The sequence below is a fragment of the Anopheles aquasalis genome, chromosome 2, assembly GCF_943734665.1.
Source record: "Anopheles aquasalis chromosome 2, idAnoAquaMG_Q_19, whole genome shotgun sequence".
Lineage (NCBI taxonomy): Eukaryota > Metazoa > Arthropoda > Insecta > Diptera > Culicidae > Anopheles > Anopheles aquasalis.
In genome coordinates, this window is record NC_064877.1 from 51,059,934 (window position 1) to 51,085,014 (window position 25,081).

General features: G+C 39.8%; 6 protein-coding genes across 13 annotated transcripts; 3 read left to right on the forward strand and 3 right to left on the reverse strand.

The window, feature by feature from the left end:
• The first annotated feature begins 4 nt into the window (after positions 1–4).
• LOC126571682 (pleckstrin homology domain-containing family F member 2) lies at positions 5–3,057 on the forward strand. Of its 3 annotated transcripts, none has more exons than XM_050230421.1 (7): positions 5–214; positions 542–808; positions 896–1,021; positions 1,079–1,185; positions 1,286–1,423; positions 1,511–1,624; positions 2,432–3,057. In XM_050230421.1, exons 1-7 carry the CDS (start codon positions 199–201, stop codon positions 2,465–2,467), a joined length of 804 nt encoding a protein of 267 aa, XP_050086378.1. In that variant the 5' UTR covers positions 5–198; the 3' UTR covers positions 2,468–3,057. The 3 variants fall into 3 exon arrangements, with proteins under 3 accessions (XP_050086378.1, XP_050086379.1, XP_050086380.1); XM_050230422.1 differs by lacking the exon at positions 5–214 and adding an exon at positions 355–471; XM_050230423.1 differs by lacking the exon at positions 5–214 and adding an exon at positions 360–381.
• Positions 3,058–3,574: 517 nt separating this feature from the next.
• Positions 3,575–6,188, forward strand: LOC126571679 (ER degradation-enhancing alpha-mannosidase-like protein 2). The gene is made up of 2 exons (XM_050230417.1): positions 3,575–3,798; positions 3,884–6,188. The coding sequence occupies exons 1-2, from the start codon at positions 3,662–3,664 to the stop codon at positions 6,012–6,014; spliced, it is 2,268 nt and encodes a 755-aa protein (XP_050086374.1). The 5' UTR covers positions 3,575–3,661; the 3' UTR covers positions 6,015–6,188.
• Positions 6,189–6,311: 123 nt separating this feature from the next.
• LOC126571680 (transforming acidic coiled-coil-containing protein 2) lies at positions 6,312–12,775 on the reverse strand. 2 transcript variants are annotated; one of them, XM_050230418.1, is made up of 10 exons: positions 12,634–12,775; positions 12,219–12,300; positions 11,654–12,142; positions 10,287–11,083; positions 10,136–10,218; positions 9,999–10,064; positions 7,723–7,827; positions 7,383–7,544; positions 7,163–7,312; positions 6,312–6,801 (listed from the first exon to the last, which is right to left on the reverse strand). In XM_050230418.1, exons 2-10 carry the CDS (start codon positions 12,283–12,285, stop codon positions 6,621–6,623), a joined length of 2,100 nt encoding a protein of 699 aa, XP_050086375.1. In that variant the 5' UTR covers positions 12,286–12,300; positions 12,634–12,775; the 3' UTR covers positions 6,312–6,620. The 2 variants fall into 2 exon arrangements, with proteins under 2 accessions (XP_050086375.1, XP_050086376.1); XM_050230419.1 differs by lacking the exon at positions 12,634–12,775 and adding an exon at positions 12,423–12,454.
• A 273-nt stretch (positions 12,776–13,048) lies between these two features.
• Positions 13,049–18,001, forward strand: LOC126569774 (protein Malvolio). Of its 3 annotated transcripts, none has more exons than XM_050227104.1 (13): positions 13,049–13,321; positions 13,391–13,627; positions 15,099–15,283; positions 15,345–15,509; positions 15,888–16,026; positions 16,087–16,242; positions 16,325–16,483; positions 16,544–16,756; positions 16,831–17,026; positions 17,095–17,122; positions 17,187–17,302; positions 17,364–17,455; positions 17,554–18,001. In XM_050227104.1, the coding sequence occupies exons 2-13, from the start codon at positions 13,433–13,435 to the stop codon at positions 17,623–17,625; spliced, it is 1,716 nt and encodes a 571-aa protein (XP_050083061.1). In that variant the 5' UTR covers positions 13,049–13,321; positions 13,391–13,432; the 3' UTR covers positions 17,626–18,001. The 3 variants fall into 3 exon arrangements, with proteins under 3 accessions (XP_050083061.1, XP_050083060.1, XP_050083059.1); XM_050227103.1 differs by having other exon boundaries at positions 13,049–13,316; XM_050227102.1 differs by having other exon boundaries at positions 13,049–13,627.
• Positions 18,002–18,119: 118 nt separating this feature from the next.
• LOC126580671 (nucleolar complex protein 3 homolog) lies at positions 18,120–21,285 on the reverse strand. Of its 3 annotated transcripts, none has more exons than XM_050243921.1 (7): positions 21,140–21,285; positions 20,825–20,952; positions 20,130–20,741; positions 19,713–20,047; positions 19,063–19,642; positions 18,577–18,976; positions 18,120–18,499 (listed from the first exon to the last, which is right to left on the reverse strand). In XM_050243921.1, exons 2-7 carry the CDS (start codon positions 20,874–20,876, stop codon positions 18,268–18,270), a joined length of 2,211 nt encoding a protein of 736 aa, XP_050099878.1. In that variant the 5' UTR covers positions 20,877–20,952; positions 21,140–21,285; the 3' UTR covers positions 18,120–18,267. The 3 variants fall into 3 exon arrangements, with proteins under 3 accessions (XP_050099878.1, XP_050099880.1, XP_050099881.1); XM_050243923.1 differs by having other exon boundaries at positions 21,176–21,248; XM_050243924.1 differs by having other exon boundaries at positions 20,825–20,947; positions 21,176–21,194.
• A 2,310-nt stretch (positions 21,286–23,595) lies between these two features.
• LOC126575433 (ER degradation-enhancing alpha-mannosidase-like protein 2) lies at positions 23,596–24,405 on the reverse strand. Its single transcript, XM_050236129.1, has one exon. The coding sequence runs from the start codon at positions 24,403–24,405 to the stop codon at positions 23,596–23,598; it is 810 nt and encodes a 269-aa protein (XP_050092086.1).
• Between the last annotated feature and the right edge of the window lie 676 nt (positions 24,406–25,081).

The following is a 25,081-nucleotide window of genomic DNA, read 5'->3' on the forward strand; positions in this document are numbered from 1 at the left end:
TGATTCGGGTCCGCAATTTCTGTGTCCGCGCCTTAAAAAACTTGCTGTGTTTGTTAAACTAAACTAGAAAGACATTTTCAATCCACGGACTTATGCGTTGCTGTAGTTTAGTCTGGAATTGAACGTAATCTCCAGTGCAGAGCGTTTGAAGTTAGAGAAAGTGTGCTGAGGTGCTGCTGAATTTACACTCGAACGAAGATGGTGGACAAATTGGGTAAGTTTTGCTGAAGAAGGGCGATGTAAGTAAGACTTAAAAACATTCTTATCGAACAACGATCTCTTAGTTACTTGCAACGTTGTTGGGCATAGCCTGATGGGCCCTCAGTGCAGGGAGGAAGTAGACACAGTTGTGTGATTATTATTAGCGACTAGACGAAGGAAGTAGGAGAGCATAAAGAATGCATGATTCATCGCGATCAAGTCTAGGAACTAACTTCATATGAGCCGATTAATTCTGATCTATAGGAATACGTATGATTCGAAAAGCTTACGACACCTAGATGTAATAGAGTTTTCTTTTCTCTTTTCCCCGGAACCACAGTAAACAGCGAAGCAAATGCTCGGCGAATACAAATGGTAGAAAATTGTTTCGGAACATCAGGTCAACCTCTGTTTCTGCCGGGTCGTGTGCTTGTTGGCGAAGGGGTTTTAACGAAGATGTGCCGCAAGCGTCCGAAGGCACGGCAATTCTTCCTTTTCAATGACATCCTTGTGTACGGCAACATAGTAATCGGCAAGAAAAAATATAATAAACAACATCTTATTCCGCTGGAGGAAGTTCAACTCCAAGCCTTGGAAGACAACGGACGTGAGTACATTGCCATAACAAAATCGACCTTATCCCATTGATTGGCAAATATCATTGTGCTGATAAAATTGTGTCGTTTGTACGTAGAATATCGCAACGGTTGGCTGATACGTACGGCAACTAAGTCGTTTGCAGTATACGCGGCAACACAAACTGAAAAGCAAGAGTGGATGGCTCACATTAATAAGTGCATCGAAGATCTGCTTCGAAAAAGTAGGTGATCTATTTGAATTGACTAAACCGAATTCTAATGAACTATTTTCATAAAAGGTGGCAAAAAACCTGTCGAAACACATGCTGCCGTATGGGTTCCGGATAGTGAGGCTACAATATGTATGCATTGTAAAAGGACACAGTTTACTATGTTAAACAGACGGGTAAGTAGCAGTTAAGCAGTTATTATTACACGCGACGATTCCTTGATAGTGTGAAGAATATTCATATTCACTATGAATGCCCATACTTTTCCTCCTGCAGCATCATTGTAGAAATTGCGGTGCAGTCGTGTGCGGCCCATGCTCTTCGAAAAAGTTTTTACTGCCAGGACAAAGCAGTAAACCGCTTCGCGTTTGTTTGGACTGCTATGATAATCTAACTGCTATGAAAAGAGATGGGGTATGTACCTTCCAGGAGTGTTAAGTGTAGCAAAACGGAAACTTTATTCAGTTGCTTCTGTATTTCCAAAATCGTTCTTGTTTGCAGAGTAAACCACTAGTGGCTAATAACAGCAAAACAGGCAACTCTCCGGAGAGTTCCGGGGAAGACGACACTGGTGATGAAGATGATCACGTTAAAGACAACAATGCGCATGATGAAGTAAGTACGGTAATTTATGAACGCTAAGTGAATTCACTTGTTCAACCCGTAGAGCAAAGCATATGCCGATTAAGCGAATTTTATAACTAAACTATTTAATCCTATAATCAAACGATCATCCCTTACTAAACTAAATTATATTTTTTATCTCTAATTGAATTTTCATTTAAACCCCATATGCTCTTCACGATGATCGGGCGTTTAGGGCTTTACTAGCCACTGTGCACCGATTGTGGTATGTGTATGATAGTGAAACAGCACCTGCAAATCGAACAACCTTGCGTAGAATTGCAGTTAAAATATAGATTGATGCAAATCTTTCAATCACCCTTGATTTCTGTCAACAGCAAACATACTCATTGTTGTGATCGCACGTAAGATATAATACATCTTCTATATATATATAAAAATCAAACTCGTACTTTCGAACGCGCATAACTTGCGAACGGATGGGTCGATTTCATTCATTCTTGGCCCAATGAATTCGTCTTGCTCTGCGGAAGGTTTATACGTTACGTAAATTTTGAGTAAGTTCTATCCTTTTATTGCAAATTGGAACTCAATTTTGCACCGGACTTCCACTTCACAGCCTACTTGATTCGATATTCCTCCTCCTCCTTTTCCTTCTTTTTAAATGTATATTATTGATAGTTTCATTATTTATTGATCAATAGAAGAATACATTTGATCTCGTTATTTTTCACACTTTCTCGATCGATATATGGTCTGTTGTCTGTAATTATACACGATTACAACAATACAGACCGCTATCCCTAATCAATATTTTTTATTTCTTTTGTTTTTCAGCCAAGATTCTACAGTGATGATAGACTCGAAAAATAATATTTGTTGCAGCAATGGAGTCGCCGTCAACTTCTAAAGTGGGTCTTTTGCAGCGACATTGTGAATATTGCTGGAAACGTTTTTCGTCAATCATCACACTCAAAGTTCTTCAGTGTCAGCATTGATTCCACAATTTATAACCAGATTCTGCGCCGCTTTAAGGCATCATATTTATATTCGCGTAGCCCTTTATATATCAGAGGTTCGATGACGAGACGAAGTGAGATATGAAGGCGATTTTTTAAACGATGAGATGGTCGAAGAGATATCGAACGGTTTATTAAGTTTATTATTACTACACAGTTCAGACAACACAGTAGCGCTGAACAATTTATACTTCAACAACTTTTGGTTTAAAATAAATGTTTATAGTAACTTCCTTTCATTGGTTATTTTTAAGTTATTATATTATATATTATTATAGTTGCTACAAGTCAGCTCTTGCGTGGAAAAAAAGAATATTGTTTTAAGAAAAACATAAGAATGTAAATGCAATTCTATAATAGCAATGATTGAATATGTTCTTGGAATGCAACGCATAGAAAATCAATATCGTCAATTTTGTTTTGTTCACAAAACAAGATAAAATATAGATAGAAAATAACAAAGTATGTATGATATGGACGAAAGAAATCTTCTAATTTTAAGAATCGCATTCAATCGCTGTTCGGATCCGGATGTTGCCATGGACAATTTTAATAAAATTAGAATTTGATGAAATACGAAAGACTGTTTTTGGTTTGGCAAGATGACCATAGCACGGAATATTTGCAACAAATCGAACGCATCTCTGTCCGACTGTAGCTGTAAAGCACATGTTCAAATAGGAATCAACACACGGTTGACGCGTGTCACATGTATTCCTTTTTTGCTTACGTAGCTTACGCGCATCATTTACTGTAATTTTGTACGTAAAAGTGCTGCACTTTTAACAACACATCGGTTGGAGGGAGTGCAGGTAGGTCACATCGGCAAACTTATGCTACAGTAGCGATTATATTTATCCAGCATCTAGCGAATTCGTTTCCCCTCCAGAGGAAACGCAACAAAGCGCAACCATTGTGCAGACACTCGCAATAAAAAGTGACTAGCCGGCTTCGTCGACTGTTGTGATTGTGAATTGAGATTTCTCATTTTCCAAGTTTTAGTTCTAGCCAGCGTAGTCTAGTAGTTTAAAAACCAAATTTAGTCAACATGCGAGTTCTAAAATTTCGGAGAGCTCCACACTGGAAGATGTGCACTTTGATGTGGCTGGGTTTCTTCGGCTGGATCATGATATCGGCAGTGGTTGGTCTACGCCAATATTCTGAAAATGATTTACGGAAGCTACGGTTCGTGAACTCCACAAGCGAGTTAGCAAGATCTAGAAGGATGATAATAATTAATAATAATGATAAAACTGTTGTTTCTCTTCAGCGAAAGAGTGCGGCGCATGTTTGAGCACGCCTACGATGGATATTTGCGGCACGGAGTTCCCTACGATGAATTAAGACCGTTATCCTGCGACGGTATTGATACGTGGGGTAGCTACTCCTTGACCTTGATAGACGCCCTGGATACCCTGGCAGTGATGGGAAATTACACGGAATTTGGTCGAGTCGTGACTTTACTAAGCGACCAGTCGTTCGATGCGGACATCAATGTCTCCGTATTTGAGACGAACATCCGCATCATCGGTGGTCTGCTCTCTGCCCATCTGCTGTCGCAACAGGCCGGAGTGGAATCCTTGGAACTAGGATGGCCATGCAGTGGTCCGTTGCTTCGATTAGCAGAAGATGTAGCACAACGTTTGCTTCCTGCATTCGATACCGCGACTGGAATGCCGTACGGCACTGTAAATCTTAGACATGGTGTGCCCTACGGAGAAACATCCGTAACATGTACAGCCGGAATAGGAACATTCGTGTTGGAATTCGGCACACTGAGCCGTCTCACGGGCAACTCAATCTACGAACACGTGGCGACCAAGGCCATAAAAGCATTATATGCGCATCGCTCCCCAATCGGTCTCTACGGTAATCATATCGACATTCAGACAGGGCGCTGGACCGGCCAAGATGCGGGGATTGGTGCTGGAGTAGATTCGTACTACGAATATCTGGTGAAAGGTTCGATTTTGCTCGAGAACCCAGCGCTGATGGCCACCTTTCTTGAGGGCAAAGCTGCAGTCGACCGCTATTTGAAACGGGACGATTGGTACGTTTGGGTTAGCATGACGAAGGGTCAGCTTACTCTGCCAGTATTTCAATCGTTAGAAGCCTATTGGCCCGGACTACTGAGTCTCTTCGGTAGCACTACGGAAGCGCTTCGTGTACTGTACAGCTACCAAACCGTGTGGCGTCAGTATGGATTTTTGCCCGAATTTTTCAACATTCCCACTGGCGAGGCCGGTACGAATAGGGAAAACTATCCGTTACGCCCGGAGCTGATAGAATCGGTGATGTATCTGTATCGAGCGACAAGCGATCCTTTTCTACTAGAGTTAGGTGAAAACATACTGGAGAGCATCGAACACAGTGCAAAAACTGCCTGTGGATACGCCACCATTCGAGATGTGAACAACCATCAGCAGGACGATCGAATGGAATCCTTTTTTTTGGCAGAGACAACCAAGTACCTTTACCTGCTTTTTGATACGAATAATTTCATTCACAACGATGGGCGAACCAGTAGCATTGTAAAGACTGATGAGTTGCATGGGGAGTGTGTTCTCGGTGCTGGAGGTTACATTTTTAACACTGAAGCCCACCCTATAGATCCTATGGCACTTCGTTGCTGCGAAGCGAAACACACAAACATCTTTTCCAACAATGTTCAGCAACGCGGCCAGATCTTTCGTTCCAGTAGAAAAACACGGTCAGAAAAAGGAAGAAAGATGACGGTATCCACTGATCTATCCATGGACGAAGCAATATCCACACGGGATGGGTTTACGCACAGCCAGAGACGAGAAACAGCTTCACAGGTTGCAGAAAACGTCGATAAGTCTACTGGGAGCATTAACAAGGATGAATCAGTAGCACAGACAGAAGGACCCACTGTCATAGTAACAGTCGGTAAAGAAACTTTAGCAGGAACATCCCTGCCAAGCAACGACAGAGACGGTGGTGAGCATCTCACGGAAACTGCGGCAGAAATTTCAGGAAAAAAATATCAGTCTTCGAAAGAATCTATAATGGATGCCGAAATCGTCAGAGTAGAAGATTACGAAAGTCTAACTGCGCCATTTACTCCTCCACCAGCGCCGGGTGGAGCAGGAATTGTGGACAGTTGGACGAGCCACAATGCACCGGTCACTACGCTTTTACAATTCGTGCAGGGAATATTTCCCCAAAAACCTCAGTTCGAGTATGGGTGTTCATCGGTCAATGAAGAACGGATACACTTGATTAAAAATATCAAAAGTTCTGAGAATACTAACAAATTAAATAGTTCATCACTTCCTTTACTCTTGCCCAACAACTCGGCTTACCACTTACTTGCGTGTAGAGCGCAGCACTACACCGAGAGACTAACGTTGTTAGGGGAGTTTATAAAATCTTTCTAGCGGTAAATAAAGTACTGATGATAGTTTTAGAAGATTGGTGTCCAATCTTTTTCGCCAGGAAACATAAACCTATGGGCGAACGAATTGGGAGAAAATGAGGTCCTGCTTTATGGTGTTTGCGATTCCTTGCTCTATCACAATTGTTGGAAATAAACGTGAACATTTGTGATTGAAAGAAGCATTGACGGTAGCTTACAATGGGCTTAAGCGGCACGAAAGAACCTTGAGAAAGAAGTGCCCTAGCAGTCTAATAATAAAGCACATTGCATTCGTCTATAATGGAGTACCAGATATCACTGTATTGTTAAGCAAATATTTGTTTATTATCATGCATTTTCAAACCATGTTTAGTACACTATGAACTAGCGAAAAAGAACCATCCGAAACGCCTTCGCGCATTCGACAATTCTTCGCAAAAGTAGTAGGAAATATCTATTGAACCAAAATGATTATGTATAAGCAGAGGGGTCAGTTTGTAGATTTACTGAACCTAACAAGTTTACGGTAGACCTAAGAGAGCAAGTAATCTATTTTTCGACCATCAGCCAAGAGAAACTTAGAATCATTCTGTTTTACACAACAATCCATCCATAGAAAAACAATTTCTTAGTTTGTATCACTGATCAGCTCGTCGCATATTTTAACTAGTTCTTCATTTTCTTTCGATTTTTGAATCAGCTGCTCGTTGATCGAAATTCTATACAATTCTTCCTTTTTAATTTGCGCCTTCAATTTGGCCGACTCCTGGGAATGGTTGCGGTTTGCCTCGTCTATTTTGGTGTTGGCACTAGAAATTGGGAAAGGGAATCATTACACAAATACATTATAAATATAAGGTAATGTATACGGTAAAGTAAATTAAGTAAAGTTCGGTAAACATTCACTATTACCACACTGCTCTCACTGATTGTAGGTGCGCTCTTTTCCACAGAGCCAACACGTAAATGAATATATTAGTTTGAAGCAGTGAGTTGCTGCACTGCTGGAGCTCTCCCCATTCCTTAATAGCACAATTTTCGAGTTTCAGCCACATGTAAAAAAGCGCTCGTGTGGTTTGGGGTGCCCAATGAAAGAAGGGGAGTAATGGTGGAGGTTTTTACCAACTAGTCAATTAACTTGGTGCATTCATTAAAGAAAATCAAACTCACATTTCTAGTTGGCTCATGGCATGGCTTTTCATCTTCTCATATCGTTGCTCTTGGGCTCTTAAGCACTCTTCTAACTTCAATACTTTATTCAAAAGTTTTTCTTCGCGTTCTTTGTACTCCACGGCGTTTTTCTTCATGCGTTCATATTTTCTAAAATAAAGAATTAAATAGTGCCACCAATTAAACATTTTAACACGCATAGATAGGAAGAAACACTTACGCATACAAATTGGAAAATGTCTTTTCCAGTGACTCCAGATGTTGAGCATTGATCTCATTGTCTTGCTTGAGACTTTCACATTCTAGTTCATGAGTGCGAATAAGAGTTTCTTTCTCCGATATCAGTTCTGCTATGGTACGTTCGTAGGCTTCAACGACGTTGCTATAAGAGACATTAAGTATCCATTCTACATCATTGTAAATTTATCTACATATTAAATATGATTGATAATGGCACAAGGTCTTTCGTGTTATTCTATGCCATACACATCAAAAAACAAAAACTAAAAATCAAAAGTAGCAATGCTTGTTATGAGTGATTTCAATCAGTAGATACATACCTCATTTTACAGATAGTCTTATCTTTTTCTGTAATTCTTTTAAGCATACTCTCTTCCCTCAAGTCCACAGCTTGCATTTTTTTCTCCATATCTGCAAAGTTATTTCTAAAAGAAAAAATAATTCTTAATTGTTATAAAAACCATGCATTGCAGGTACACTCTTTTCTGCTATTGCTGATAAAGTATAAAGTAGACGAATAGTGTAAAGATAGCACCAACGTTAATTTGAAGGTTGAAACCTGACTGGTAATAATAGTTTTGGTACACATAATTCGATGTTTTGAGAATTTTACGATCTATGTGTTTATTTTAGAAGAAAACTGATTAGCCAGAAATACTGTAAAATGCCGAACGATCAATCGATCGGTATACAAGGTTTTCTTTGAAAAATCATTCAGACCGTGAATTTCTTGCAGGGTTCACGTTTTGTATGATCAACTTTCTGGGATACTGTATTTCGTTGGGTACTTTCGGAAAGTTTTTCCTCATCTATACAGTGGTAGACATTCGTTTAGCCGAACCTAGAGGTTCAGAAGTAAAACGGCAATCACTTTCGCATCACAAATAATCAAACTCTGTAAGGTTTACTGCTACTCTAATCGTTCCATTGGTTCAAATATTCACAGATAACAGAAAACCATACATTATTTCTTTTGAAAAATATCAAATGGTGAAGTTATACCTCCATTAAATATGAACAAAATAGTGTCGTAACGGTAAAAAAACGAATTTTACATAAAATAACCAACAATCTGCTATCTTTTGGGCTTATTACAAGAAATATGCTTAAACCAGTAATAATTAGACTCATTTTATACAATATGTGCCACAGAAAATAATGAAAATTATTGAAAATTCGAAGCAAAGCCATAGTTTATTGATACCCATTAGGACAACAGACTTTTTTGCCATGCATTTAGTTAAATAATGGCAAAATGTAGTATTTTTCAAAGCAAATAAGTATTCTTTTGAAGATTTGGATGAATAAAACCTTTATTGGTATGATTTCAGCCACAAGGGACCCACCATACCACATCGTAAGTTCCAAGCTAAATCTCGATATTAAAGGTTTGATGTCGTAAGTGACTTGCTCATCATGCGCAGTTTCCCAGTTGTTTAAATTAAACGCAAATGGCTTCAGTTATTTACAAGGAGCTTGTAAAAGACGTTTTAATTGATCTCATTGAAACTAAAGAGGTGTAAGACCAATTGAACTCATTTTCACCAACAATTGAATGCATGGTTTAAAGACAAAAACGTCCCTTTTTCCAAAAGTTTGGCATGAATTTCTTACTGCAATCACATAAAAAACCTTTTGTGTTTGTTATTTGTATTGGTTTTTGCAAAAGCTCGGCAAATTCAAAATATTTCGAGTTTATGTTGAGCCATTGACGACTGTTAGACGAAAAATTGATAGGAAGCCCAATAAATCTTATCGGAACTCATGGCAAATGATAGTTTTGGATTTGTTAGAAATGCAGGCAATAATAAAAAATACCAACTTGCACATTATTTCCAAAAAACTATTGAAAAAATGTGATTTTCAAGCAGTTCGGCTAAGCGAATGTATATGTGCAATTTTCATATTTTCCTCATATTTTCTCGAAAAAACATCATTCTCGTTTTTTGTTAATACATGTGTTAAAGAACGGTAAAATATATCGTTCCTATTAATCAAAATGGAAAACGGATGGCTAGTTTGAGAAAAATCTCGAAAAAACTTAGTTCGGCTAAACGAATGTCTACCACTGTAGTTGATCGATTTTTCTTGTGTTACCAGCATTTTTTGTTCGCTGTTTTACAAAATCTATTATCCGCTCTCTCTTTCCCTCTCTCTCTCTCTCTCTCTCTCTCTCTCTTTTTCGTTATATGGTATTGAAGACATGGTTGGAACGTGTCGGAACCAGAATGGATATGAAAAATATATGGTAAAAGTATCCGGTTTTATACATACAATGTTATGAACGACTTGTACATTAGACTTGTACATGTAAACAATCTGATATTGCTAAAACGGTAAAAGACTAAAATAGGCCCCCCACTCACGGTGAGCTACTGAGTGACAGAAAAAATCGCTTTTTAACTGATTTAATGTATTTTTTTCACCCCTCCCCCTTCCCTAATACATTAATTTACGTTTCCGCATATTATAGTGGAGATTTGGCTACCAAAAATGTAGAAATTAGCGATTTTTTCGGTCACTCAGTAGCTCACCGTGATTGGGGGGCCTATTTTAGTCTTTTACCGCTAATACTAAGAATTGTATCTTAACTTACTCATCAGTTTTACATTTCTTCTCGACTTCATGGCTAGCGTCTTGAACGTGCGCGGCGTGGTCGTCACTTTAGAAAAGCAAATACATTATCACACAATCAGAAAAAACACCACATTCGGTTAAACAGGTGGTACTTACCTCATATTATTAAGAAATTTGTGTTGTTTTTCTGTTATGGAGATATCGAGCATATTGTTCAATTGCATTAATTCATTATATTCCTGAAAAAAAGTACAGACCAAAACCATGGAAAACATATTCATCATTGAAAATCTTGGGATTTTCTTACCTTACGATCAGTAGGGCAATTGGAGAAATCTGTCTGTTTCGCCAAGTCGCAAGGTGGTGCCACTTCTGGTACAGTTAATTCGTCAGGCTCAAGTAACTCCACAGCATTTGTATCGTTCTTGCGGTTCAAGTTATCGGCATTTTGTAGACGTTCTTCGTCTCGATTTTTGTGCAATTGTGCAAGGACGTTTTGATTCAATGTGCCAATGGTAGCCGGCAAGCTATGTTCATTTACTTGCAGTTGTTTTCTATTTTCGCTGGAGCCTGTTTCTTTTTTTCCTTGTTCTTCCGAACCACAGGAATACTCTACGTTCTGGGGCTGGTAAGGGCACGTTGCAGATTCAAATAAGGATTGATCTAGTAATTGAGACGGCAGTTGTTTCACTTCGTCGAGTGGTATTGGCAATCCTTCGCTTGCCGAATAATCAATTTCTGGTAACCCGCCTGACTCATTAATAACGACACTTCTCTGTATAACTTGGTCGTTTGATTTGAGCAACAGTTCGGAATCCGATGGTGTAAGATAGCTGGATTTCGCAGGAGAATCACAGATTTCCTGTTTTGAAGGGAATTCTGATGCTGAGCTCAGATTAACACAGTGGTCGCCAGATGGTCCAAAGTCATCAGGAAGTAATGAGTCCGCTTTCACAATAGTTTGTCGCCTGAGCAGCGGATCGAAGTTTATGAGCACTGAATCCCTTGGCACAACAATGGATGTGTCCGATGCACTTTTTGTAGCCGCGGTTTGCGAAGATCCTCTGGATAATAAACAGTCGAAATCGATCGCGGAGAAATTATCTGAAACAGAAGTGCACACACTATAGTGGGGATGAGTTCGACCTCTTTCCTACACAAAAAGGCCTTCGTTATCGCCTAACTATCGCAGAAGAAAATATCTGTTGTCGTAGGAAGTCAAGGAATATAAATTTGCTTGCGTTTTCTACGGTATTCTGTACAAAACAGGAATACGCATAAAATCAGAAACTGGACAAGAAAATCCGAAGGTTCCGAAATCCGAAGAAGGTTCGAAGCGTACAGATACAGATTATCGCCCTCTCGCTCGGACATGCTATTGGTTTGCTGCTGCGAGTTCAGTACTCCAGCACTCTGTCTGAGTCGGAATGTGTGATCGGTGGACGCGCGGTGCAGCATCAGAATTTGGATTAATTGATTGAGAATAGAAACGTAAAACCCTATTTTGCTGCGGTAGTCTTGTCTAATGCGAAACATTAAGTGAATACTGCGACGTTCGAGAGGAGAAAACCCTAAGTTACGAATTAAATTTGGCCTGAACGCGGGAACTTCAAAACAATAAACGGTCCGTACGTAGCAATAGCGCTTACATTAAATTATGCCACTTTTACTTACAATGATTGCCTGAAGTAAATTTTTCCTCTTCTAACGGACAGTTTCCAGCATCGACAGTCTTCGATGGGAGCGTGCACGGTTCGATAGGAAACTTATCATCAAGCCCTCTATTCGTTAGGAGGGGAAATTCAAATTTTTCATTCGATGCATCGCCACACTGATTCTCTTTACCAGAAGAATGTACATCTTTCTTAGGCGAATCGAAAATATGCAGTTTCACACGATCCATATTGGTGATGGTGGGGATGGGCAAGTTTTGATCATTCGTGTTGCCCAATGGAAAACGCGTAGCATCTCCAGCTTCAACGATGTGCTCGGATCTTTTAGGAAATTCGTCAACGATTAGCGTGCTGCTAGTTTTTTGATCAGATAAGTTAACGTTGTTCATAAGTTGCTGACCACAAACAATCTCGCCGGTGGCATCAGTGCTAGATTGCTGAAGGTTATTGTTATCGGTATCCAGCAAGTAACTATTGCTTCCTTCGTCGACTATCAACCAACGACAGAGATAAAAATTAAAGTTAATTAGTACATAAGATCTATCATGACACAAAACAACACTTACCGCTCATAGCAGAATGATCGTAAACACTCAGATCCTCGAAGGAAACCTCCATCATTCCATCACCCATTTTTCCGCCGGCTTTCTGAAAGTGATAAAGAAAGATTTTCAAATTAATAAACCTGCCTGTTCCAAAAGCCTAGTCGACTTGCAAGACGGTGTGTGTGTCGATCGTTTATTTTTAACCGAACTTAAATATTTACGCACACAACTTTTTTTAAGGTTGTGTTGTTTTCCGCGAAAAATTCCTCCGGAATAAGCGGAGCAGAAGGGCCATATTGATTGCCTATTAGGTTTGTCTTTTGTCGTGGCCTCTTTTAAACAAAACACTTCTTCACTTCTAACAGTTTGCAGTCCTGCTGGTTCAGAAACTTGGCGTGTTTCCAAAGCAGCGTAATAGCATTTCCGAAGCACTTACTGAATATGGCAGCAATTCCACAATCCCTCACTGAAAAGCACAATAAAACACCAAAATAATCGGGAAAGTAAGGCACATCCACAATCTCCGCCGTTTTAGGTTAAAACAACCGCCGAAACGTTAGCTGCTCTGTTGCTGTAAGAGTGTTTCTACACTGCGCCAAAATTTTCGCTGCCAAAAAGGAAACTTATAGGATTCCCATAGAATTCCTATTGGAATATGAAAGATTTCTATGGGAATCCTATAAGTTTCGTTTTGGCAGCGAAAATTTTGGCGCAGTGTAGAAACGGTCTAAAGTAAGCCGACTGCGCAAATTACAGTACGGGATGGCAACATTGTTATTTTTTTTCTCACTACTCTAGTTGTCAAGTGAGCTGTTGTTGTCAATGATGAAGTTGCCGTGGCGGACAATGTAGACACGCGGCCTGAAACGAAAACACGTAAAGTCGAAAATTAGGAAATTCTTATCACTATTTCGTTCGCGATAAGAAAAAATTCCAGACATTCGCAACTTCCACCGTCGTCATCGTTGAAAAGCAGGCCAGGACAATGCAAACCGCGGAAAATTACATCGCGAAAGATTTACCTAAGTGAAACTGGAATCTGAAACTTAACAACATAATTTCCATTTCATGATTTAAGAGAGTGTGTGGAAAGGAACTTCTGAGGCACTTCTGAGTAAAGTAATGTAAAAATATATTATCGCAACGACACGTCTGCAAGTATCCCAAGAGTACTGTTTCCATCCTTTGTGTAGAGATAAAAGTTACTCGAAAGGAGTTGGAAATAATTGATAATAATGAATGATAGCAGAGAAATCGAATCACCCATCGGAAATGAGGGAAACGCGAGCAATAATCCCAGTTCTTCCTCATCTACGACATCCCGGTCGTCGAAAAGCCTTTTCGAACCATCCGAAGAATCTTCACTACACAATAACGAATTTAGTTCCTACTACAGTGGAGATCGTGTGACCAACTCCGCCGGAGAATGGGTAAGCATGTCGACTATTTGTTTCCAGCTTCCTGCACACCTAACATTTTAACATAGTGATCCTAATTACTCATGATCCTCTACAGGAACTCGTTTTGTCTACAGGGTTACTGACATGAAGTGTTACCTATTCAAAACACTATAACATTCTTGTTTGAAATGATGTTGTATTGATATCAAAGACAAAATTGTTTTAAAATAATCAAATTTTCAGAAAATATTCGCTTTAGCTCGATGTGACTACATTTGACTCGACTATAGCCTTCTAACGGTCCGAAATAAAATTGATGCTGCACGAATGTGATCTTGCGGTATTTTGGCTCGTTCTCGTACAATCGATTCCATTAGCGCATCCATACTGGCTTATTTTTTAGTCCTCACTTTGATCTCCAACTTGGACCAGACGGAATGGTCCATCGGATTTGCGTCTGACGAAATCGAAATCCAATGTGTGGACGAAATTAAGTGTGGAACATGATTTTTTAACCATTCTTGGTTCGCACGAACTTAATGAGACGGTGCCGAGTCTTGTAGTAACATCCATGGTCTGTGACCGAAATGATTACGTGTCCACGGCACCTTCTGAAACATATTATCAATAACGTGTCGCTTTTAATTTGACTCCCGGATCCATGAAAACAGTTGAAAAGCGCCCATCAGCGGTCACAACGGTCCCAACCATTTATTGCGATGGGAAATCGCTACGAGTTGCCGTACTTAGGCTCAAATTCAAGTATGAACCATCGGTCAAGTAATCACAATCGTTTTTAGAGGATATGGACCGATTAATTTGAAAAAAATCTCATCAGAGAACAGAATGTTTGAAAATTTGCCACGTTCGTGCAAGCGCAACAACTCCTTTGCTCGTTCGCACCGAATTGATGTTTGCTGCGGTGTAAGATTGTGTCCTTTTTTGAAGTTGTAAGGCTTATCCTTGAGATCATTTTTCATTATGTGTTGCATAGGATCGAGCGAAATTTTCATATCTTTTGCGAGGTTTTTATGGACTGCGACGCGGATTTCGTTGAATTCTGGCCTTCACTTTCCGAATCATTTCTGGCGATGTTGCGGTTTGTTTTGGTCTACTTCCATAGCGTTTGGTAATTCTATAAGTACCATTGTATCGATTTATGGAGCGATATACAAACATTTTGATCATTTTAAGGTGACTGAGCTCACGAATTATAGCTGAAGGTTGAGATTTTCCAGCCAAATAAACGCCATCACAGCTATTATGTTTGAATTACATCACGATAAAAAAATCTACAAAACATAGAAGCAAATGCTTTTTTGAGCTTGTAAACAATATATTAAACTATAACTAAAACAATTTTGGCGCCGATATTACGAGCGGTTTGAAAGATACAACAGTGTGAATTTGGTAACACTTCATATCAGGAACCCTGTATTAACAAAATGGAGTGCATGGCACTATTATGGTTGTAGTAACTACATTTTTATTCATTTTTCAGAACGCATTCAGTTTTCGAAAGCTATGGGCATTCACCGGCCCTGGATTCCTTATCAGCATTGCTTATCTAGATCCGGGCAACATTGAATCTGATTTGCAAAGTGGAGTCGTGGCCAGATACAGCCTTTTGTGGGTTCTTCTTGGTGCAACTTTGCTGGGCCTAGCAATGCAACGGTTGGCTGTGAAGTTCGTTACTGTCCACCAAGTCGGATGAACCGCTGCTTTTACAGAATATATTTGATTTCAGAATTGGTGTAGTCACAGGGCTACATTTAGCAGAGATGTGTTATCGCCAGTACAAAACTGTACCCAGAATATTGTTGTGGTTAATGGTAGAGGTAGCAATCATCGGATCAGATATGCAAGAAGTCATTGGAACAGCAATAGCAATCTATCTGCTATCCTACAAACGGTAAGAATATACAAGACAGTATTTCAAGAGAACAAAAGCTTTTTCGCATTTTAAGGGGTGACTTCGGTGTTTAATTTTTCTTGCGCCACATATTTTTAACATTTTTCCCTGAATGCTGATCCTTTCAAAAGTATTATGTAAATTTTTTGGGCCAATCGAAGCAAAAATGACAAAGTTATAGATTTTTGAATATCCCCGTTTCATACAAGGCTCCATGCAGCTCGCTACTTTGAAGAGCGTTTCCCAAAACCAACGTTTTCAAAGTCGATACTCATCGTGGCGTAAAAACTAATGGGCCAATCGATTTGAAATTTTTAACACATAGTGCTCAAATTTTCCAGGCCTATGTTATTAATACATGCTTACATTTCTTTGTAGGATCCCACTGTACATAGGTGTGCTTATTTCGATATTCGACACTCTGTCATTCTTATTCTTGGATAAGTACAACCTGCGCCGGTTGGAGCTATTTTTCGGTTTCCTTATTACAACGATGGCTATATCCTTTGGTTTTCAGGTATAGGAATGGGTATGTTTGAATTAATTCACTATATCTGATAGTATGCTTATTTTTCAGTACATCGTCAGTGAAGTACCGCAAGTGGATGTTATCAAAGGAATGTTTATCCCTTGGTCCGATGATTATCGACCTGGCACGCTCTTGCAAGGAGTGGGTATCATTGGTGCTGTTATAATGCCGCACAATTTGTATTTACATTCGGCACTCGTGAAGGTGTAGTACAAACTATATTGTGTTTGATAATCTGGTGATTAAAAATAGTAGCAAACATTATCTTTATTTTGTCACGAATAAGTCTCGAGATATAGACCGCCGACAACCAAAGGAAATTAGAGATGCCAATCGATACTACTTTCTTGAGGCAGCAGCTGCTCTGTTGGTTTCATTCATCATAAATGTGTTTGTGGTATCCGTGTTTGCACACGACCTTTACGGGAAGACGAACCAAGATGTGGTATGTAAAACACTCGCTGAAATACTGCAAAGCATATTTAACTTAAAATTTAATTCCCAGATCAATATATGCGTCAATACTTCGTTTTCAAGCGACATTTCGTCAGCTTTTGTTTCCAACAATGCTACTGCGGATATCAACATTTATAAGGCCGGCCTAGTTTTAGGCTGTTTTTATGGTGGCATATCGATGTTCGTTTGGGCTATCGGTATATTAGCAGCCGGTCAGAGTTCCACCATGACCGGTACCTATGCCGGGCAATTCGTAATGGAGGTTCGTCGCGACATAGTTAAAACCTGCTCGATGTAAGTTTCTCAAAAAAGAATGTTTTGTCTTTTTTCTCGCAGGGATTTCTAAACTTGCAATGGGTCCGTTGGAAGCGTGTGCTTTTTACACGTACAGTTGCCATTATCCCTGCTTTTTATGTAGCGTTTTTCAGTCGCCTAGAAGATCTCACTAAAATGAACGATGTTTTAAATGCTGTTATGGCATTGCAATTACCATTTGCGGCTATACCCACTGTTGCTTTAACATCCAATATTGGTAAGATATGAATAAGCACCTACACAATTAGTTGTTACAATATATCTTACTTTCTATCCTATTTACAGCTCTCATGGGCATTTTTGTCAACGGAATGTAAGTTTATCCGAATGTCGGGCATTAGCATGGGCTTAATAATTTTTTGATTTATTTTTTGTAGGTTTGAAAAATATCTATCTATTGCTCTGAGTTTTTCCGTTATTGGTATAAACCTGTACTTCATTGTGGCTAACTTAGAGCAAGTCGAACTAACCGCCCTGATGATTTTTGGAGTTGGTAAGTACGACCACTTTCGGTATTGTTTTTGACATGACGTAATTTTTGCAAATCGTTTCAGTCGTCTTTGGATTTTTTTACATAACATTTAACGCCTACCTTATACTACATATGCTTGTGAACTTAGGAAACGGGCGGTTAGCAGGAAACATGGTAAATAGCCTAAATTACAATTCCATTCATTACTTTATGACTGTTCATACGTCCAGTATCTAACCAAAGCTTGAATCATGTTTTTCCCTATCAATCAGTTCGTCCAACGATATGTTTTGAACAACAACTGTGCTATTGTAGTAAATACAGAAAGCGTTAACCAACGGTAATGATCAACAGCGAACATTAATCTATAAAAGGCCATTGGAAGAGTTTTAAATAAACTAATGGCAGTTAACAGAAAGGAAACGGTGCTGTGCATGCAATTGTTTATGTTGTTTATGTGTTAATGGTCTGAGCCTGGAACAAAACGTGATAAATTTAAGTATATACATTCACTAATTGAATTAGAAGATCGCCATTTCGCCAGTGAAAGGGTCGCCATGGATTTTTTAATGAAAAAGGACATCACACACACAACTGTGTAAAAACATAGAAACAGCGTATACTTTGTCTTCAATATATACTAGACAACAGGCACGATAGAGTTCCTGTCTAGTTTTGTTTTAAATCAAGGTAATAAATAATGCAAAATTGTAAAACACATTTTATTTGTGGATTATTTCTTTCGAGAGTAGATCTCTGTTGAAGTGTTGAAGTGAACCGCGTGTCTATTTGTAAGAATGGCGACGGGGTTGGGGGTGGGGGGGGGGGGGGGGTGTAGTTACCATTTATTACAATTTCTTTTTATTTTTTTCTTTGAAGAAACGAAACGTGTTACAATGATTTAAGGTGCGGCAGTTGGAGCACGAAAATATTGTTTAATGACTAAATAAGAATTTTGTTAAAAAAAACTACGATTGCCCGTCTCATCAGAGATATTCTGCAAAGTAGTCAAATGCTAATGGATAATTTGTATCCAATTTTTCATATTTTACATGTGAATGCTCAGTCGCACAGTCGACTAAGAAACGTTCTTTTACTGACGCAATTCCTAGATGACTTCGAATTTCTTTCGTATTTTTTAACTTTGCAGGAGGAGTAATTTCTGGGTTGAAAATAACTTCACTACAATCATAGTTTGCATACCATTCGCTTGGTGTTCTGTGAACATACAACAAAATGTGATTAATAATAGTAAACATAATTGATATTATACTTTTTTTTTTATAAATACTTACAATGCTCTTGCCATATAGGTGATTCTATTTTCGGTTGCGAGAAATAGATGTGGTATGACTTTTCTTATTGTAGGGTGGAAATGTCGAGCCAAACAAGTCGTTTCAAACAAGGACGTACAGTTGGCATTGGCGAACTCAGGCTCGTCGTTCAGAGGATCAAACGTACCCGACCCTATGACTTCGTCTGTATTCAGAAGAATATCAAGGTGTTGGTTCATTTGTAAACTACTCCGTATGATCGCTATCAGACCAAGAGAACCGTTTGGTAGTGTTTGCAGAGATAGAGTAGCTAATCGTTTTAGGAAGCTCAAGTAGCGCTGGGAGGTTACATTACGGCGCCGCTTAAATAATAGAATATCCAGGGTGTTCAAAATAGTCTTCATGTCGCCGTGATTTTTACCTGCATTTAATGATTAAAATATTAGCAGATGCGAAGCGTTGTGCAATAGAATAAGTGTCTACTACTACTAATAATAGACTACTTACCACCATGAACGTAGAGAAGATTTTTATAAAAATGCGAGTAAAATCTGGCCGGATCGATATTCAACACCTCACCCTGTCCACCCAAAATAGTGAACACGGTTTGTATGCAGTGCAAATGGTCTCGGTACCCAAGCTCAGCATTTTCTAGTAGATTATTCAAAAGTTCTACCAAATCGGCGAAAAAATCGATGTTGATGGTATGGGCGAATTTAGATAGCACTTCAAGTGTAACGCTCAGAACGCGGGAGTCTGGATAGCATTTAAGAATTTTAAATACAATCATAAAGGCCAGCTTGGAAATGTTGGTTAACTTTTGGCGAACGATTTGTTTGCTTTCTTCAGCTTTCGTTTCAAATATATCCTTTTCCAATTCTTGCAGTTTCTTCTTCCGTTTACGCTCTTTTCGTGACATGTTGATTATTCGCGATTTTTGTTTTTCTAGTTTTTGTTTTTTGAGTTCCAGTAAAGTATCATCATGTAGATTAATTCGATGTATCTGAAGAAATTTTAAGCAGGATATCATTTCTGGGTGCACATGGCGTTCCTTTTTCTTCAGCAGCTGATTAATGTGACGCACAGTCTGAAACCAATAAAAGGAATTGCTCTATATCAACGATGAACTTGAAGAGATATATCGAGATTTTACGTACGTGATAGGTCAGATCTAACCTGATGTCCGTTTTGAAAAGTGTAGCGAAACACGAGTGGACTATTTTCCGAATGTTCTCCTTCACGTCGTTCAGCATCAAAACTAGCACTTGCACAATGTTTGGAGAATAATTGAAATACGGATGAGCCAACACCAAGTCGCACATGCATTGCACACACGTTTGCAAAAGCTGCGTGGTATCAATGGCCATCTTTTTGGATTGGCGCAGACAGCGATGATATGAGTTGGTGATGCACTCTAGTTCTTTTAGGTACTGTTTGTAGTAAGATAGAAGCTTATTCTCAAAGTTAACGCGGGCAAGGGTGTCTTTTTTCACTAAAACACAATTTTTTTCAAAAGAAATGTTTCTATTTAGTGAGACATTCGTTTTATCCTAGATAGTCTTCTGGATACTTACATTTTTGTTCTTCTTTGTTCACTATGCCAATTCGGAATTCTGGAACTATGTCTCTGAAAATCTCTGCGAGCGATATGATTGCCGTTTTCCTGACGGCCAATAAATTGATCCCTCCATCCTTACGGACTGCCCGGATGTAATCCAACAAGGTATTTAAGTTGTCGATTCGGGCGTCCGGTGTCTCTAAGATTGCGGCGGATTGAGAACCGATCGAGAGCTGTTTTTCTCGAACTTCCTGATTCCGTTTCAACAGAATTTCTGCAAGAGTTAGCACTTTTTGGGGGTTTCCCGTATTGAATGTTGTGTCGTCAGTACTGTGTGTTGGGTGTTCATCGTTCGCAGAACCGCAAGTAGATATCTCTCGTTCGGTCGATTCGCTAGGCCCATTCTTTGGGGCTGTCCGAGTAACCAATCCTTTTCCTTTTACTTTGATCGGCAGTAAGTGGTTGATTTTCGTCCCGCTGAGTTCTGCGTCGAGTTTCCGGCGATATGCTTCCTCCAGGGTTTCTACTAGCTCATGTTTCTTTACGATAGCTTTCTTCGAACGATCCTTTCGAGCCTCCAGAATCTCGTACCTGCTCCTCCCTTTCTGTGGCACACACACTTTCTTTTCTGCGCAAACAGCGGATGTTGAGAAACGGGACAATTAGCGATTTTGGACGAACAAACTAACGCGGTTTCCCAGATTTACTCACTTGCAGCCGATGAAGTCGCTTTCGCCGGCTTTTTTCTTGCCTTCGCCATCATCTACTCTTCCGGAACAGCCTGGGATAGCCGGGAACAGCCGCGAACAGCCGGAGGCAACACGGAACACGTTTCTAACCTTAAATCGTAGACCAAAACAATGAAGAACAACAAGCAAAGAGAAGAATCGTATGAAAATGTGACAGTTATGAAGCCTGTTTTGGTTGCAATCGGAGATGCTTTGAAAAGAAATCCTTAACGAAGGTTAAAGTTTTTCAAGATTTGAAGTATTCTGATTCTAAAAGTGCAAAACGTAAGGTTTCAACCCCTTCGCGAGACAACAATGATGGTTTGGATGCTACCGGCGGATCGATATGGTATCGAAGGCAGCCCCACGGATTCCTGTAGATGACCGATCACACTTATTATGGGGCGTCTACACGCTACGATTTTGATCGGCCGATCTCATGCGATACTATAATCTTTACTTTTTACTCGTCAAAAACATTCGTAAAGGGCAATAAATTTTGGTAAAAATAGCGCGAACAACAACAAAGGTCTCCCGTCTAGAATAAAACAACCAAAAAAATCAAATTTCATACAACGCCTCTGAATGTATGTAAATTGGACCGATAATAATGCCCTGCTGCTTTATTTGCTGCGATATCGCGGTCAATCTGCGTTTTGTCAAATTTTTCCGTCTACACCTTAGTGTATTAAGCAAAGTGTCTATAGGAAACAGGTGAAGTCATCCCGAACAAAATCGCTCGCGACGATTAAAAAAATGACAGTTCGTGCCTTTGTTTTGGTTGCGTTGGAGACGCTGTATTCGCCAAAGTGTTTTAACAAAGTGTTTTAACTATAAAGCCGGGGATACATGAAGCGTAAACTCTCGTATAAACTCAGAGTGTAATGCCACAAAGTTTACGCTTCGTGTGGCAGGCATAATCGCATAAAAGTTTATACCGAAACGTCAACTGCAATTACATTCGTGCACCTGCAATTACACTATGCTATTACATCAATTACATGTGTTTTTGGCCACAAAAAATATAAATCGGTGAGATAAGTTGATTTCTGAACATCTTCTTTTATATTTTAAGATGTTTTTACTGTATATTAGCGATTGTAGAACATTCAATTCTTCATAACGCTACGCTTCATGTTGGTGCTGTGCTTAAGCCGGCGATACATGAAGCGTAAACTCAAGCGTAAATATAAAATTAATTTACACTTGAACATGTTTACATGACCGGGTTGAGACGCGTAATCCGAATTACACTGAACTTTAATCGACTTTTGTGAGAAAAATAGAATCTTTTTTCCAAAGAAAAAGATTAAAAACGCTAGTAATGAACACTCACTATTAATGCAAACCACGAACAGGAAATGTAGTGGGGCAAATCGCTTGCAAACAGCGTTTACGCTAGGATTTATGCTCCGTGGACCTATAATCTCTTTTACATCGTGTAAACGGCAAATGTAAACTTTTTGGCATTACATTCTGAGTTTATACGAGAGTTTACGCTTCGTGTATTCCGGCCTTTACGCTTTCTTTTACGCTCGGTTTTACACTCCACGGGCCTATAATCTTTTTGGCATTACACTCTGAGTTTATACGAGAGTTTACGCTTCATGTATCCCCGGCTTAACAGGTGAAGTCATAGCACTTCACTCGCCGCCATATTGGACTGCAGCAGCTGTCAAATACATGTTTACCAAATCGACAGAAAGCGTTTGGTGATACGAAGAATATCCGGAAATTTTCAATGATTTTGTCAGAAATAGTATCGCTTTTGCTCGTTTAAATCCGTGGGACTGCCATAAATAAACCGTCCAAAAAAGCGTTAAGCCGGGGATACATGAAGCGTAAACTCTCGTATAAACTCAGAATGTAATGCCAAAAAGTTTACGCTTCGTGTGGCAGGCATAATCGCATAAAAGTTTATACCGAAACGTCAACTGCAATTACATTCGTGCACCTGCAATTACACTATGCTATTACATCAATTACATGTGTTTCTGGCCACAAAAAACATAAATCGACGAGATAAGTTGATTTCTGAACATCTTTTTATATATTTTAAGATGTTTTTACTGTATATTAGCGATTGTAGAACATTCAATTCTTTATAACGCTACGCTTCATGTTGGTGCTGTGTTTACGCTTGCTTTTACGCTCGGATTTACGCTCCGCGGGCCTATAATCTTTTTGACATAAGTATAAAGCCGGGGATACATGAAGCGTAAACTCCCGTATAAACTCAGAGTGTAATGCCAAAAAGATTATACTTATGTCAAAAAGATTATAGGCCCGCTGAGTGTAAATCCGAGCGTAAAAGCAAGCGTAAACACAGCACCAACATGAAGCGTAGCGTTCTGAAGAATTGAATGTTCTACAATCGCTAATACAGCAACTAACATCTTAAAATATAGAAAAAGATGTTCAGAAATCAACTTATCTCGTCGATTTATATTTTTTGTGGCCAGAAACACATGTAATTGATGTAATAGCATAGTGTAATTGCAGGTGCACGAATGTAATTGCAGTTAACGTTTCGGTATAAACTTTTATGCGATTATGCCTGCCACACGAAGCGTAAACTTTTTGGCATTACATTCTGAGTTTATACGAGAGTTTACGCTTCATGTATCCCCTGCTTAATCTTTTTGGCATTACACCCTGAGTTTATACGAGAGTTTACGCTTCATGTATCCCCGGCTTTAGCTGAAAACAGCATGGACTCTAGGGTTCGTCGATTGTTTGCTCGATTTTCGAAACTTACCAATCGTCCCGTTTCAAATAGCGGTCAACTGCAGCTTTGCCCTCAAGAAAGGTGGCCATCAGCGCTGGGTTCTCGAGCAAAATCGAACCTTTCACCAGATATTCGTAGTACGAATCTACTCCAGCACCAATCCCCGCATCTTGGCCGGTCCAGCGCCCTGTCTGAATGTCGATATGATTACCGTAGAGACCGATTGGGGAGCGATGCGCATATAATGCTTTTATGGCCTTGGTCGCCACGTGTTCGTAGATTGAGTTGCCCGTGAGACGGCTCAGTGTGCCGAATTCCAACACGAATGTTCCTATTCCGGCTGTACATGTTACGGATGTTTCTCCGTAGGGCACACCATGTCTAAGATTTACAGTGCCGTACGGCATTCCAGTCGCGGTATCGAATGCAGGAAGCAAACGTTGTGCTACATCTTCTGCTAATCGAAGCAACGGACCACTGCATGGCCATCCTAGTTCCAAGGATTCCACTCCGGCCTGTTGCGACAGCAGATGGGCAGAGAGCAGACCACCGATGATGCGGATGTTCGTCTCAAATACGGAGACATTGATGTCCGCATCGAACGACTGGTCGCTTAGTAAAGTCACGACTCGACCAAATTCCGTGTAATTTCCCATCACTGCCAGGGTATCCAGGGCGTCTATCAAGGTCAAGGAGTAGCTACCCCACGTATCAATACCGTCGCAGGATAACGGTCTTAATTCATCGTAGGGAACTCCGTGCCGCAAATATCCATCGTAGGCGTGCTCAAACATGCGCCGCACTCTTTCGCTGAAGAGAAACAACAGTTTTATCATTATTATTAATTATTATCATCCTTCTAGATCTTGCTAACTCGCTTGTGGATGTTTGATGCTTTCTACATGGGCTTCGACGCTTCGTCCGCTTTATTTTGATATCCTTTTACCTGTTTTCCACAAGGTATGAAATTTTCCGCGATCACATCGGTCGGAAGAATCGGTCATCATAAGGCAGTGGTTTGCGCAAAATGTTTTGCTTGATCCTCCATGCCGGCTCTGCGAGTATTTGCTAGCCGCTCCACTACCGGAGATTCGGCCTTGCTTCGCTAAACTGGTCGTCCATTTAGGGGAGGGCTATGAAACGCTCTACGACATGTGGTGATATGATATGGTCTGCGGCAGCATATCCTTCGCCTGCCGCTTCCTAACCAGCAAACTCCTTGTTTTCGTCATCAGCTGTGAGGCATCCTTCGGTACTTCTGCCGATGGCTGCGATTCCTGTGCTGTGGCGACAGTATCAATCGGAACGGAAGTGAGAATGATTTTAAAGATAGGGTTTTTCGGATCGGGGAGGTTTTTGTCGGGTTAGGTAAAGGTTGTTTGATATTAATCTGGAAATGATTGAATAATATAAAGCATGGTACAAGCTTATGGGTTGCATAGCCGCGAATATTGTCTCTGGTATTAGATTTTGCTGTATAGTTTTTGCAATAACACCCAGCTCATTTGGGTT